Here is a 14,247-nt window from a genome sequence, read left to right on the forward strand (position 1 = left end):
TGCTCTTCTCTTTGTTGTTTAAAGTTTTGTTAAACAGGAGAGATAATTACCTCCTGGTGAAACAAAATACCTCCCCCTCAATTGCAATTTGTCCTATATTTCATTCCCAGTTATTACTGACCTATATAATTATTTTCTCATGAAGTTATTTACTATATTAAGTTTGGAGTTTGGGATACACCTCAGTTGATAGAGTATTTATCTTGCATGCACAAGGCACAGGGTTCAATCCCCGACACCTCCCCCAAAATATTTTATTTTAATGTTACATCATAGAGTCTGCAATTTATTTAAGTAAGGTGCCATTGGTATTGTGTGTGTGTATGTGGTGTGTGTGTGTGTGTGTGTGTGTGTGTGTGTGGTAAAAGTATATAAAATGTATTCTCTTAGTAAATATCTAATATATCATTCCTTAGATATATACAGTGGAAAAACTCTTTGAATATGTTTTTCAGCTTATGCTTTTGAGATTCATTCACATTGTTGCAATGAGAATTTGTTCATTTTGATTGCTTCATAGAATTGCTCTGCATGAGTGTACAACAATTTAGCTATTCAACTGTTGGTAAGTGTCTTTGGCTCCAAATTTTAGGGTATTATGAGAAATGATGAAAGGAACAACATTGCCTATAATTTTTACCTAACAAGTATATGTAGAAAGTGCTGATAATATATGTTTATCCCTACTGGAATATCTAGGCCTTAGAAAATGCTTTCAGTAAGTAAGCCAAAATTTACTTTTTAAATTAATACTTTCTCTAGCCTTGTGTAAACTTTATTTATTCTACATTTTTGTCAACACATATTATTCATCTTTAAATTTTTATTTATTCTTGTCAAGGTCTAGTGATTCAATTTATGGTTTGAATTTGCAATAATCTAATGACTCATAAAGGTGAGTATTTTTTCATATTTCACTGACTACATATGTGTATTCTGTTTTGTGATGTTACCATTCAAGAAAACTTATCTAATTTTTTTTACCAGATCCACTTTTCTTTATTTACCAAACTTTATGCATCTGTGTTAGTCAGGGCTCTCTAGAGGAACAGAACCAACAGGGAATATATGATTATTGAAAGGAGATTATTAGATTGGTTTACAGAACCAGAAGCTGTATAATTCCACAATGGCTGTCTGCAGGCTGGAAAGCTGGAGAAACCAGTAGCTGCTTAGTCTAAGATACTGAAGCTTCAGAACAAGATGGATTAATGATGTAGTCCCAGTGGGATAAAAGGCCTGGAAACAACCTGATAGTCAGTGGTCAGAGTCCCCTTTGGAATAGTGAAGGAGCTCGAGTCTGATCCTCTCAGGATATTGCAGCAGCAATCTAAAACCCCTCAAGAAGAATCAAGCTAGAGGGCACTGATGCCTCATTTTTCCAACTTTTATTCCATCCATGGCTTCAACCACACTTAGAGTGAATCTGTACTGGATCTGTTCTGAATCTGTACTGAATCTGTACTTCAGTTTGCTGTCCCACATGTCAATCATTTCTAGAAATACTCCCATTGACATGCCAGAAGCATCCTAATCTTAAGCATCCTTAAATCCAAAGTAACAATTCAGATCAACCAACATAGCATCTATGATGCATATATATTGTATCTTTGATACATACTTGGTAAATATATTCTTTTTTTGAGGGGAGTGCACTGGGAATTGAAACCAGGGCTGCTTTACCACCGAGTCTCATACCATGTCACTTCTATTTTTTGGGAAAGTATCCCACTAATTTGCTTAGAGCCTTGCTAAACCTCTGACCCTACTGCCTTAGCCTTGCAAGTGGCTGGGATTATAGGCATCTACCATCATGCCTGGTTCTAGCTTTTATTTTTTTTGAGAAAAGATCTTGCTTTATTGCCTTGAGCACCTGGACTCAAACCAACCACCTTATTTGGCTTCCAAGTAGGTAAAATTACAGGCACAGCTCATAGTGCATGGCAATTTTCCAACTCCAGTTTTGTATGTTTACACTTGTAAAATATTATCTTTAAGCAAAAAGTCATTAATTTTAATGCAGATGCATTAAATTCTTCCTCATTGATTATTGTTTTTATGTCTTGTCTAGGCAATTTTTCTATGAGACTACTATTTTCTCTTAAGTCAACCTGTAAAAGACTATGTATAGGTAGGGCTCAGGTTTCTTTTTTTCCATCTGTATAACCATTTGATTCAGCACTAGATTGATTGTCCTGTGATTGCCACTGCAGAGGAGAACACTAATGATTGTAAATATTCACATGTATGATTATAATTTTATAAAGGAAATCATCACACAGATGATTAAGCATGATTACTCAGAATAATGGACAGGAAGGACATATAGTAATATGTTTTGAATATGGTTTGTCCTCCATAAAAAACAAGTTAAAGTGTAATTTCATAGAGCAGTGGAGTTTGGGGATGGGGCCTTTAAGTCATTAAAAAGGATCAGTGCCTTTCTCCTGGGACTGAACCTGAATGAAAGAGTGAATTTTGGGCCCTTGGAGAGTTATTTTTAAGAAAGTGGGTTGTTATGAAGGATGCCATCCACGTGCTCCCACATTCTGCACTGGATGATTTTTCCTTCTGCTTCTCTGCTATGAGCAGATTCATCATGAAACTCACCAGAAACTGAGGCACCATGACCTAGAACTTACCTGTTTTCAGAACTGTGAGATAAATGAATCTTTTCTTTATAATTTACTCAGATGCAGGTTTTGTGTAAAAACAACAGAAAATGGACCAAGATGTCATTTGTGACAGTCCAGAAATAAAGTAAAACCAGAAAATATATTCTATTTCATGTACCATAGGCAATTATATTCCTCAAATGAACAAATTTGAAAAAACAAATTTTAGAAATATATGGGCTTTTAATATTATCACCATAATTAATAAGAGAGTAAGCAGGTTTTCACAACATTAAAAGGAGTGTAAATATAATAAAATGTAACCTGTTTGTAATGTTTGATAATACCCAAGGAAGAGGGCTTCCTTAGATATTTAATTTTCCATACATTGGGGCATAGTCCTTATCTATGTCTGGTCAGATGTGACTACAGCAGAAAACAGGATTGACACGGGGAGAAAAGGAACAGGAAAGAATACTATATATCAGTGAACTTTGAGAAACATTAATGAAGCTCACCATTCTACCTTCATAATCCAGGAATACTCCTATTCGGCCAACGGGCCTTGGTACATATTGAAGTACAAGTGGGCAGGTGGTAAAGAGAGTGTAATGGGAACCCTACTTAACACATCCAAGAAGGAAGAGCCCCTCCACCTCATCCATCTTGTAATTTCTGTTCTTTCTCCAATAATCATTACAGACTCCCAAAGTCTGGTTCCAAGAGCCTCCCACCTCCACCTCCCAGTAATATCTGCCAGTGGTAAAAGTCTGAGTATCCCAGGCCAGAAAGCATTCTGATGTTGGAGTGATCAAGGAGGCACCTTGTGGATAGCATCCAACATTCACACTCCTCTACTCTCCATACAGGAAGATATGGCTGTTGGCTCTTTCACGACACAGAGTAATATCAACTGTAAGAAAAATATTGCAGACATGTATGTAAATAATAAGAAGTTAAAGTTCTAAAAAAAGTCTTTCTGAGAAGAAATGATACTACTGAAAAATGTGAAATTGTAGCAGCAACAATGATTGTGGTTATAAAATCTAATAAATTATGGGCATGAATAGTAAATCTACAGAACAAACAAATTCCTTGCCACAGATACAGAAATTTGTTGAAAATGTGAAAAATCAAATATTGAGTCAAATATAAAACTAATATCTTTTAATTTGATTTTTATTTCAAAATAGCTACAGAGAGGATGCCCTGAACTCTCTGGAGGCATAAAAAATGAGTATCAGAAAAATATTCCTATTTCAAAAAAATGGTGTCATTATTTGGATGAGAGGTGAAGATTTTCTCTCTTGTAACCTTTTCTAGATAACTGTATACATATTAGAAATTATCACTTGGTGAAATTAATTCTTATCCACAGTTACTAAATATTCAAAAATATTATAAATGCTGTTGGAATCCACTTTAATCCTTTCTGTTATTCCTCAATAAATTCTGTAATTTTAGAAAGAATAATTTAAAATTAATTTATGCAAAACTTTTCAGTATCCGTAAGTTTTCTGCATGCTCTGCACTGCCCTGCATATCTGAGATTTAACATATAGCTTTTTATATTGAGCAAACCAAAATCAATTTTATGTGTATTTTCCTTTCTTGGTGATAAAGCTGATTTCTTCTCTTAGATTTCCTATAACTATTTAAAATTTTATGTCATTTAATCACATATACCCATGTTAAAACCAACATAAATTTCTAGTCAACTTTTACCCCCCCCCCCAAAGCTTCTCCTAACAATTCAAATTTAGCAGGATAAGGTGGCTTAAGCCTGAAATCTCAGAAGAGTGGGATAAGTAGATGAAAAGTTCAAGGCCAGCTTGGGCAAATTAGTGAGACTCTCTTTCAAAACAAAACTAGGGACTGCATACCTGGCTAAGTGGTGGGGTGCTTGCCTAATATGTGCAAGGCCCCAAGTTAGAATGCCAGGACCAAATTTTTTTTCAATAATGAACATACTGGTCAACTGCATAAATTTGTATATGAAATTGAATAATGAAACTTAAATCTGAGTGTAGCTCTGTTTATTAAAATTTCCAATTTTTATATCACTTGTTTTATACATACATCTTATTTTATATATATGTATATATTTTATACATATATCATATTTATATATCTCAGGACATATGAGCCTGGATTATATTTAAGTAGTTTTTTAATCTTTCACTCTTTATACTGTAAATTTGACTATAGACTCATACTCAAGAATTTGCAGTCAAATTATTTATTTCTAAAATAAGTAAAATATGTAATAAAAGAGAAATACCACCCATGTGGTCCTAACAACAAATAATAGATTGTGAGAATACTGCCAATGGACTTATGCTTACCTCGGAAGCTGTTGAGCCTGTCAGTTAGTCCAGTGATGGGCCCTGCACTGAGTTCTGGATTCACAGGCTGGACTATATACAGCTGCATAGATTCAATCTTGCAAGAAGGAATATGCAGTTAACATATGTACAGTCAGAAAATCATGACTCTTCTTGATAAGACACTTTATAAGAATTCTTGCAACACACAGATATGGAAATACAGAAATTATCACTTTGTGAAATTAATTCTTATTCGCAGTTCCTAAACATTCAAATCTATTGTAAATGCTGTTGGAATCCACCTTAATCCTTTCTGTTATTCCTCAAATTCTGTAAACATACTTAGTTTTCTGTTCACTTGCATATATTTAAGAGTGAGAATCTGGTGTCCATTTCCAGTCTGCACTGAAGTCTCCCTATCTGCAGACACAAGCTTCTCTAAAAACTAGAAAAGGCTGTTGCCTCCTTAACAGGGAGTTTCTGAAGAATCTTAAGCAGGATATCTGCTTCCTGGAGGACCCACAGAGTTCTAAAATGCTGTGAGCTTCTTTCCACTGTCATTTAAAACTGTCAACTTATACATACAAAATTAAAAAAATCTCTAGAGGTTTCACACATTGGAGCACTCTATCTCTCCTGTTAGCCACTGTTCCCTCTATTAGCTCTGTGAGGTGTCTGACTTCATCCCCCTTGAGAACACTTACTACTTCTCCTTTATCTGCATAGGCTTTCCAGAACTGGAAAGAAAACAAGGAATGGAAGGATTTTTAAATAATTTCTCTTTTGTCACATTTTTATTGAAGCTGCTCCTAAAATCACTGAGAATAGGAAGTAAAAGAGATGTCAAGAGTAGGTGGGGGAGGAAAAATGTAGACCATAGAGTGACTCAGTATTCCAATGAATTATGCACTATAGTAGTCCTGACTAGTACTGTAGAAACTGAAAATAGCATCCGCTGGGAGGCAGGTAAACACTCACCTGTGCAGTGTGTCTCCAAAGACCTGTGAAAAGAAATATAAAAAGTCTGAGTGAATTTCACAGGACCCCTCTACCATTAGGTACAGTGTGAGATTTTTGATACAGCACCAGAAGTTACTACTTCCCCAGAAGTTTTATCTCCCATCCTTGGATGTGTTTCCCACTTCCTCTCTACTCAAAAGAACATAGTCCACTATAGAGTCCTGGTAAACTCTGGTCTTCAATATTCTGTGTGAGTGGAAGGGGCAGAGACTGTGGACAATGGGCTCTGCTGCAATCAAAAATAAGATCCCAGCCATTGTCCCAAAGCCCTGTGTCTCAGGTGAGCAGCCACAAAGGAGTATTAATAAGGTCTATATTTTTTAATCACCCCATCTTGTTACATCGGTGAATTAACCTGAATACCCATGTTCAGCTCACTATTTTGTGAATTTCTAAACGTCCCAATTATGTTGTTGATTTTCAGATGGGGACTATCCATTAATCATTCCATACATTTTTGTCTCTTACAGATAACATAGGAGGGATCCTCGGTTTTTGGAAATCCTGGGAAGCAGTGACCTGCTAGCAAAGTAACTGCAGTTGTAGGGAAATATGTTTATAGACCCAAACTTGAAGCAACAGGGGAAGTGGATTTCAGGTGGGAAATGCAACAGCTATACATGCTTGTCCTACATCCCCATGTATCAGTAGTTACCTGGAGTAACTCCACATCTGGTCTGTGGCATATTTCCTTCAGCTCTTCATATATTCCTCTTAGCATCTCTGTCATATGAGCCATCCTTGTTTTACTCTCTTTGAGCTGCTCAAAAATGTCTTTGTTCTCTTTTTGCAGCCTCTCTAAATGATGCCTTTCTTCCTCATAGTAAGTTGCAGGCATCTTCCCATATTCAACTCTAACTGCTTTTCTTCTTAAATTTATGTAGTTCTGCAATAAAATAAATTCATCAAAATGTGGACCTATCCCTCTAACTCCTGTTGAAACTCCCTGATTTTAGGACATAACTTTCCTCTGTTTATATATGAATATACTACCAGTGAAATTCCACATCATGTATTATCACAAGAATGGGATTCTAATCAGAATAAGTTATAATCTAAGTATGCATAATATGTCACAATACATTCTACTGTCATGTGTATTTTAAAAGGACAAACAAAAAATAAAATAAAATAAAGAAACTCCCTGATTCTTGTTTGTGTTATTAACAATTATATTTAAGCCTTCATCTTGTCAAACTTTCAGAATCCACAAATTTTTATTCCTTTCCTTCTTCTATAAATATCCATGGCTTCTTTCTTTCTTTCTTTTAATTTTGTTAGAGAATCTCATTAAGTTGCTGAGGTTGGACTCAAAATCTTTCTGCCTTAGTCTCCCAAACAGCTGAGATTTCAGGACTGTGCCACCATGTCCTTTACTCTAAATCATGATCAACAATTTTATTCAACAAGTTACATTCACTTAATTCATGATTAAGAGTTTTCTAAAGCAATCCACACACAAAAATAAAGTTGTTTTATCCTTTCCAACCCATATGTGGAGGAACATAACCCATTTCATATTTAAGGACTTTAAACCCCAAGGAGTGAATTGCAATCCATTCACTTTTCTTGAGTTTAAGCCAAGTCACTTAAAGCCTACATACTGTAACCTCAGGGTGCAATACTCATTTTCATGCACTTCACCCACCTAACTGACTTACTGAAATGTCATTTAGCATCTGATTCTATTATCTGTCTGAGACCATTTCCTTCGATTCTCCTCAAAAGTCATTTCAATCCATGACATCAACTTAAATGTCACTTCAGCGACCTCCCTCCCAATATACCAAGTGCAATTATTTGATATGTGCTTCTCTCTGGGTTGACACTCTATGGCTATGTTCTTCTTCAGGACTTAATCTCAAAGTAATTATTTAGTGAAAACTTTTACCACCAACTATTTAAAATTCAAACCTCATCTCCAGTCTCTGCCCTTGTACTCTTTTTCTACTTCCCTGCTTAATTATTGTAAAAAAAAAAAAACAAGTTATCATACTCTAATATATCAAGAATTTTACTTATTTACATGTTGACCATTTTTTTTTCTGATTTGTATCCTAACCTTTCCAATAAGAGATATTTGCAGACTTCATTTCTGCCATATTTTCTAGCTTATAATTTGTCAAAGTTATCATGAAACAATTTTTAATTAATTTTCATTTAAATTATAACACGCTCAGGATAACCATTCATAAAGAAAATGAGTTTTTAAAAAATTATTCTCAAACTTGTAATCTTCTACTCAAAACCCAAAGCTATGTCATCCATCATATTTCCCCTCCATAGTTTATATTATGTTGTTAAATATTAATTATTTGGGGTAATTTCAGAGTGTTCTTATATTTGAACCATTTATCCCACTCTGAAATTTTCTACCAGCAGTCAGATTAATCTGCTTTGGAAGCTGCATTTGAATTTTCAGTGACTACCAAATACCACTTTTGCCTGTCACTTATATCATCCCAGAACATATGACATTGTGAAATGGCCCAGTTTTTTGTAGCTGTTGTTTAAGTACTAAGTGTACCTTTACCTGTAGTAAAGCAGCATGCTTTTGATAATATCTGTGTCTCAGCTAGAAATTCTAGCTAAGGGCCATATTGCTCTAAATAGGAACTGAGGAAATACTTTTACTATTGACTCTACCCCTTTCTTGTTTAATCCTAGAGAAAACTAGAGTTTTCAGATCTATTTCCTACTTTAAATATTGCACATATGCCCCCCTAAGTTCATGTTGAAGGTAGAAGCATGGAACTAACCTCCCATGAGCTCATAATCAATATCTCCATGGTCAGGTTTCTGTAACTTTCACAGTATTTGTCCCATAAACACTGCATTTTCTTCGCCATATTCTCCTGTAAAAAAAAATCATAAATCAGAGAAGCAGCAATGACTAGTGTAACATTCAAACCTTCACATAGGGAAGAAGCCAGAAATGAGAGATAAATTAAACCCATTGAAAATAACAGGGTCATTACATTTTCTTTGTTCCTTTCAGATGTTTGTCAAATATGGGAAGCCTGAGACTTGGAACCTGGAAGAGATTCTGAATAAGAAACACAGAGAAAGTCATGCATTCCTCAAGGAAACAGATCCATGTTGATTTCTTTGTTCTTATAGACATGGATCTTCAGAGGAATCACTTACCCTGTGCTCCTCAGCAGCAATTTCGATTGGCCAATGTCTGTGAGCTTCATGCTCCTGGGATTTAGAGCAGAGCAAATAGAGAAAGTTCTTGTCTTCTTCACAGAAGATCTTCTTCATCTCCTTATGAGCCCCACACATGTGTTCCTCAGAGCTCAGGAATTGCAAAAGACTGGTTTTTCTGACAACAGCTGCCAGTTTCTTCATACAAATATTTGTTTTAAAGTTTCTTTTTTGTACCATCTGCTTGCATTCAGAGCAGGTAACATGATCTGGGAGGTTATGCCAGCCAAGGTAGACACAGGGCCTACAAAAGCTGTGCCCACAGGCTAAGGTGACTGGATCTAGGAAGTACTTCATGCAGAGAGGGCAGGTGATTTCCTTTTGGAAGGCTTGAATCATTCTGGAATCTATGTTTCTGAAGAAGATAAAACAGGTCACTTATGAGCCTTCTTAGGCTAAAAGGTTCTCAAGAATTATGCCTGGGGAGTAATAACTACATTTTATTTTCTTAAAAAATGCTCATTAAAGCAAGATAAACTATATTCTATGACACAAAAGAAGAAGTGATGCACAAGGAGAGCCTTTAGCTTTATATCAGCCATAATTCTGAGTAGATGACTCACATCCCTTCCATACTGAGTTCCTGTTCCCACCAGAGTAGAAATTTTAGTATTGATCTTCTGAATTTAGGTATAGGAATTGGGTCATAAGAAGTGTACAATCATAATTTTCCCCATTCCTCTTTCCAATAACAGGAAAAGAAAGCAGGATTGGGATAAATTTCTATTTGGGCCAATGAAGTATGAGAAGTTCATAAGAAAGTTTTATAAAATATCCCTGGACAGCTGGACATAGAAGCCCAGCTCTTTAAAAGTAAAACAAACAAACAATCCAACAAACAAAAGCACACATGTATTATAGTTCTCTAGAGGAAGAGAACCAATAGGAAGTATAATTATAAAAAGGGATATTTTAGGTTGGCTTATGCGACCAAAAGGTGAATAGTCCACAAAGGTCTCCTGCAGTCTAGACAGCTGGATGAACCAGTAGCTGTGCAGTCCAAGAGGCGGAAGCCTCAGAACAAGAGGGATCAATTGCTCTACCCTATTTCAAGACTGAAACTTTCTGGAAACTCTCTGGACAATTACTGGCAGAGTCTGCTTTAGAAGAGCAAAGAAGCAATAATCATATATTTTCAGATTCTCCCAGCACCAATCAAGAACCAGTTCAAGAAGAATTAAGTTGCATCTGCTGCTGCTTCTTTTTTCTTCCAACTTTTATTCCATCCAAGCCATCACCCTATTGAATGGTGCTGCCCCACTTAGGGAGGGTCTCCATTTCAGTTGGCTATTCCACATGCCAATCATTATTAGACACACCCTCATTGACACACCTAAAATCTGATTTCTTAATCCAATCATGATGACAATTCACATTAACAATTACATCATATGAACAAAACAAACAAGGGGCTGGGGTTGTGGCTCAAGAGGTAGAGTGCTTGCCTAGCATGTGTGAGGCCCTGGGTTCAATCCTCAGCACCACATAAAAATAAAATAAATATATTTGTCCATCTATAACTTAAAAATAAATATTCAAAAAAAAGAACCAAAAAAACCATAAATTCACACACACACACACACACACACAAAAAAAAAAAAAAAAAAAAAAAAAAAACAACCTAGGTTTTCTGCAAGGGAAAGAACAGATAGAAACTGTTTTGCTGTTGTTGTTGTTGTTGTGTTTTGTTTTGTATTGTTTTATATTTTTTTAAATTTTTTTTCTTTGGATTAAAGATATGAGTTCTATGACATAAGCCTGTAATCTATCATTGCCTCTGGAGCCTAAGGCAGAAGGACTACAAATCCAAGGTCAGCTTCTGCAATTTAGTGAAAACCTTAGTAACCTAGTCACACTTTCTCTCTAAATAAAATATACAAAGGATTGGAGATATATTTCAGTTGTTAAGTATCCCTATGTTCAATCCCTTCTTCCCTCTACTCCCCTTAAAAAGATTAAGGGCAAAAGGCCAAATTTCCCATGCAGGGCAATTTCATGGGTATGTTGATGAAGCTTTCTCCACCTTAATCCTTACATAAAAAATGTAATCTTATGCAATTTAATACTAAAAATTAGTTTATTGTTCTATTGCTCCATGTTTGCTCCCACCATACAAGGTAGGTTAATTCGAAGACATCCACATGCTTTTGGTTTCTGCTTTACTTGGCCTTTTTCTATCTAAAATACCAAACTCCTCTGCTCAACTCTTTGGAATAATTATTCTCCATTTTATAGAATGAAGTATTTAGTCACTAAACTAATTTGCTGTAACTTTGGCTTTTGAGACTAGCTTGCAATTTATGTAGGACTTCTATTAATTACCTGTTTTCTCCAATAGATGGCTAAGTATTATTTATTTTTTATTAATTGAAGTCTTGGGGCATTGTGCATACTAGACAAGGGCTTTATTACTGAGGACCTTGTGCATACTTGACAAGGGCTTTTTTACGGAGCTACATCTCTAGCCTTTTAATTTGAGTATTACTATTTACCTAAGTTAAGATACACTTGTTCAAAACTTTTCAACATCAGAGCTGGGTAACATTCTTTGTTCAGGGGTCTGTCCAATACACTGTGGCATGTCCACCATGATTCCTGGTCTCTACTCATTAGATACCAGTGGAAAGCACCACAGTATAAAAATCATAAATGTTTTCAGATGTCTATAAATGTGCCCTGGAAAGACACATCATTCCAATTAAAATTGATGTAATACCTATTGAGAAAAAATATATAAACATGTGACATTCATAAGGTTGTAAAAACAGTTTAGACATATGAACTGGTTTTTCAAATCTAGATGAACAGATACAGCAGTAACACATAAGATAGCAGTCTTGTTTATAATGTAAAATCATCAGCACAAGCTTTGTTTACACAATATAAGCATGCCAGCGAATGAGCATAATTGTCAAAGAAATATAAGAAACATCATTTACTTAAAACTTAGCAAAATATTTTCTATGAAAAAACAATTTATTGATACATAGTATGTAGAATTACAGAAATGTATTTAAGAAAAGGATGTTGGGGAAAGTAACAGCCTCTAGAGTTTATTCTTACCTGACTTTTCAAGAAGGATGTCAGCAAAGATGTATTAGAAATGATGTCAGATTGCTCTGAACTTCTACTGAAGTAGTGCTTCCTTCACTCCATAGAGGAGTCTTCCCTGGCTGGGTGAGGTGAGTTGCACTTGTAATCCCATCAACTCAGGATTCTGAGACAGGAGGATCCCAAGTGTGAAGCCAGCATCAGAAATTTAGGAAGAGATTATTACAAAATACAAAATAAAAAGGACTAGAGATGTAGCTCAGGGGTTCACATCCAGGGCACTTTATCCCTGAACTACATCCCCAGAACTTTTTAGTTATTTATTTACTTATTTATTTTGAAATAGGGTCTTACTAAATTACTGATGTCCTCTGTAAATTGCCAAGGGTGTTCTCAAAATCTGTGATCCTCATGTGTCAACGTTGAGTTGCTAGGATTACAGGAATGTGACAATGGGACTCCATTATTATTTTTTTTTATTTCTTAATGGAATTATAGTAATGTAAAGTAACTTATGGGTGTATCCCAAATATATTTGGAAATGGACTAGAGATGCAGGAAGAAGCTCAAAGATATCTAAGGATGTGGGGGTATGGGAACACATGAGTAAACATTTGACCTTTCCCCAAGATTGAATTGAAGCATCTGGAAGCAGTGGTGTGTGTCTATAATCCCAGGTGCTAAGGATGCTAAAGCAGGAGAAATGCAAGTTCAAAGTCAGCCTGAACAATTTGGCAAGATTCTGTCTCAAAATTAAAAAAAGGCTGATATTAATTGAAGAAAATAATTATCATAATTATCATTGATCTCTTTTCCATATCACATTTCCCTCCAGTTCCCACTAAACTTTCTTCCTCTCATTCAAAATCGTACTTAAAATTTGCCAACTAAGGAATTGCTGAATTTAACTTCTAACTTAAACCAAAGACATCCTGGTAAATATCTGAGCTCTCAATTGAAAGATTTTGAGGCTTCAAAATATTATATGAATTTGGTGACTGACCTCAACCTTCATTTTCCCCCTCAACCTTTATCAGAAAAGAAGAATTGAAAATGGGAAATTAAATCTCATCAAATCATAAAAATTTGATTCTTGAATATGTTTGCATATTTTAATTTGTGCACTATAGTTGTAAATAATTAAATGTTTTGTCAAATGTGTATTCTATCTCTTAAATAAATTGAATAGGTATTCACTGATTTGGTCTTTCCCCAATGGTCCAAACCAAAGTAGAGCCACTTGTACTAATGTTCCACATCACTAAATAAAAACCAATTGTTTATATAACCATTTGAGAAACTCAGAGAGAATGGCCAATCACTTAAACAAGCCAGTTTTTGCCAACACAATAAGATAATGTTCTTGTGTTAACCCTTACAAGGAAAGTAAGGTGATGTTAACCAGTTAGCTTTTTACAGTGTAGATTCTTAATACTCTTAACATCAATCATAATACTCACTGTCAGTAATTGAAATAGAAAAGGACATATGAGGGCTAGGGACTTAGTCAGTGTTAGAGTCTTGCCCAGCGTGGTGGAGGCCCTAGGTTTGGTGCCCAGTACCTTTAAAAAAAGAAAGAAAGTAAAAAAAAAAAAAAATAGAAATGGCCCTGCTATTGAACTTTTACCTATGTTATTTTATTTAATTATCACATTTGATATTATTATTATTAATGACATTATTAATGATAGTTTTATTATTATTATTATTATTATTATTATTATTATTATTATTATTTCAACCTGAATTCACTATCCCAGAACAATTTCTAAATTCCTGAGTGATAATGGTTAAAATTAACATTCAAAAACTGGATTGGATTTCATCCAAAATCTACTGAAAACTATAATAATCTGTTGTGGTGCCCTCCTGACTTTTTTTTTATCTATACTCCTGTAATTAAAAAATATATATACACATGAATACAACTAATAGGTATATTTATCAAATCCTTAAAACTAATATCAAGAACTCTTCACATTAGAAAAACATGTATTTATCTTCATTGACACCATGGAACAAGCAGT

General features: G+C 34.9%; 1 protein-coding gene across 1 annotated transcript; it reads right to left on the minus strand.

The window, feature by feature from the left end:
* Positions 1–3,031: 3,031 nt before the first annotated feature.
* On the minus strand, positions 3,032–9,743 carry LOC124089357 (tripartite motif-containing protein 51-like). Its single transcript, XM_046439366.1, is given in 7 exon segments — positions 3,032–3,528; positions 4,961–5,057; positions 5,917–5,943; positions 6,618–6,848; positions 8,722–8,817; positions 9,110–9,524; positions 9,733–9,743. Coding segments are annotated over 7 exon segments (1,374 nt in total).
* Between the last annotated feature and the right edge of the window lie 4,504 nt (positions 9,744–14,247).

Source organism: Marmota monax, unplaced genomic scaffold (genome assembly GCF_021218885.2).
Source record: "Marmota monax isolate L192 unplaced genomic scaffold, Marmota_monax_Labrador192_F-V1.1 WCK01_AAM20220418_F8-fsc00096, whole genome shotgun sequence".
Lineage (NCBI taxonomy): Eukaryota > Metazoa > Chordata > Mammalia > Rodentia > Sciuridae > Marmota > Marmota monax.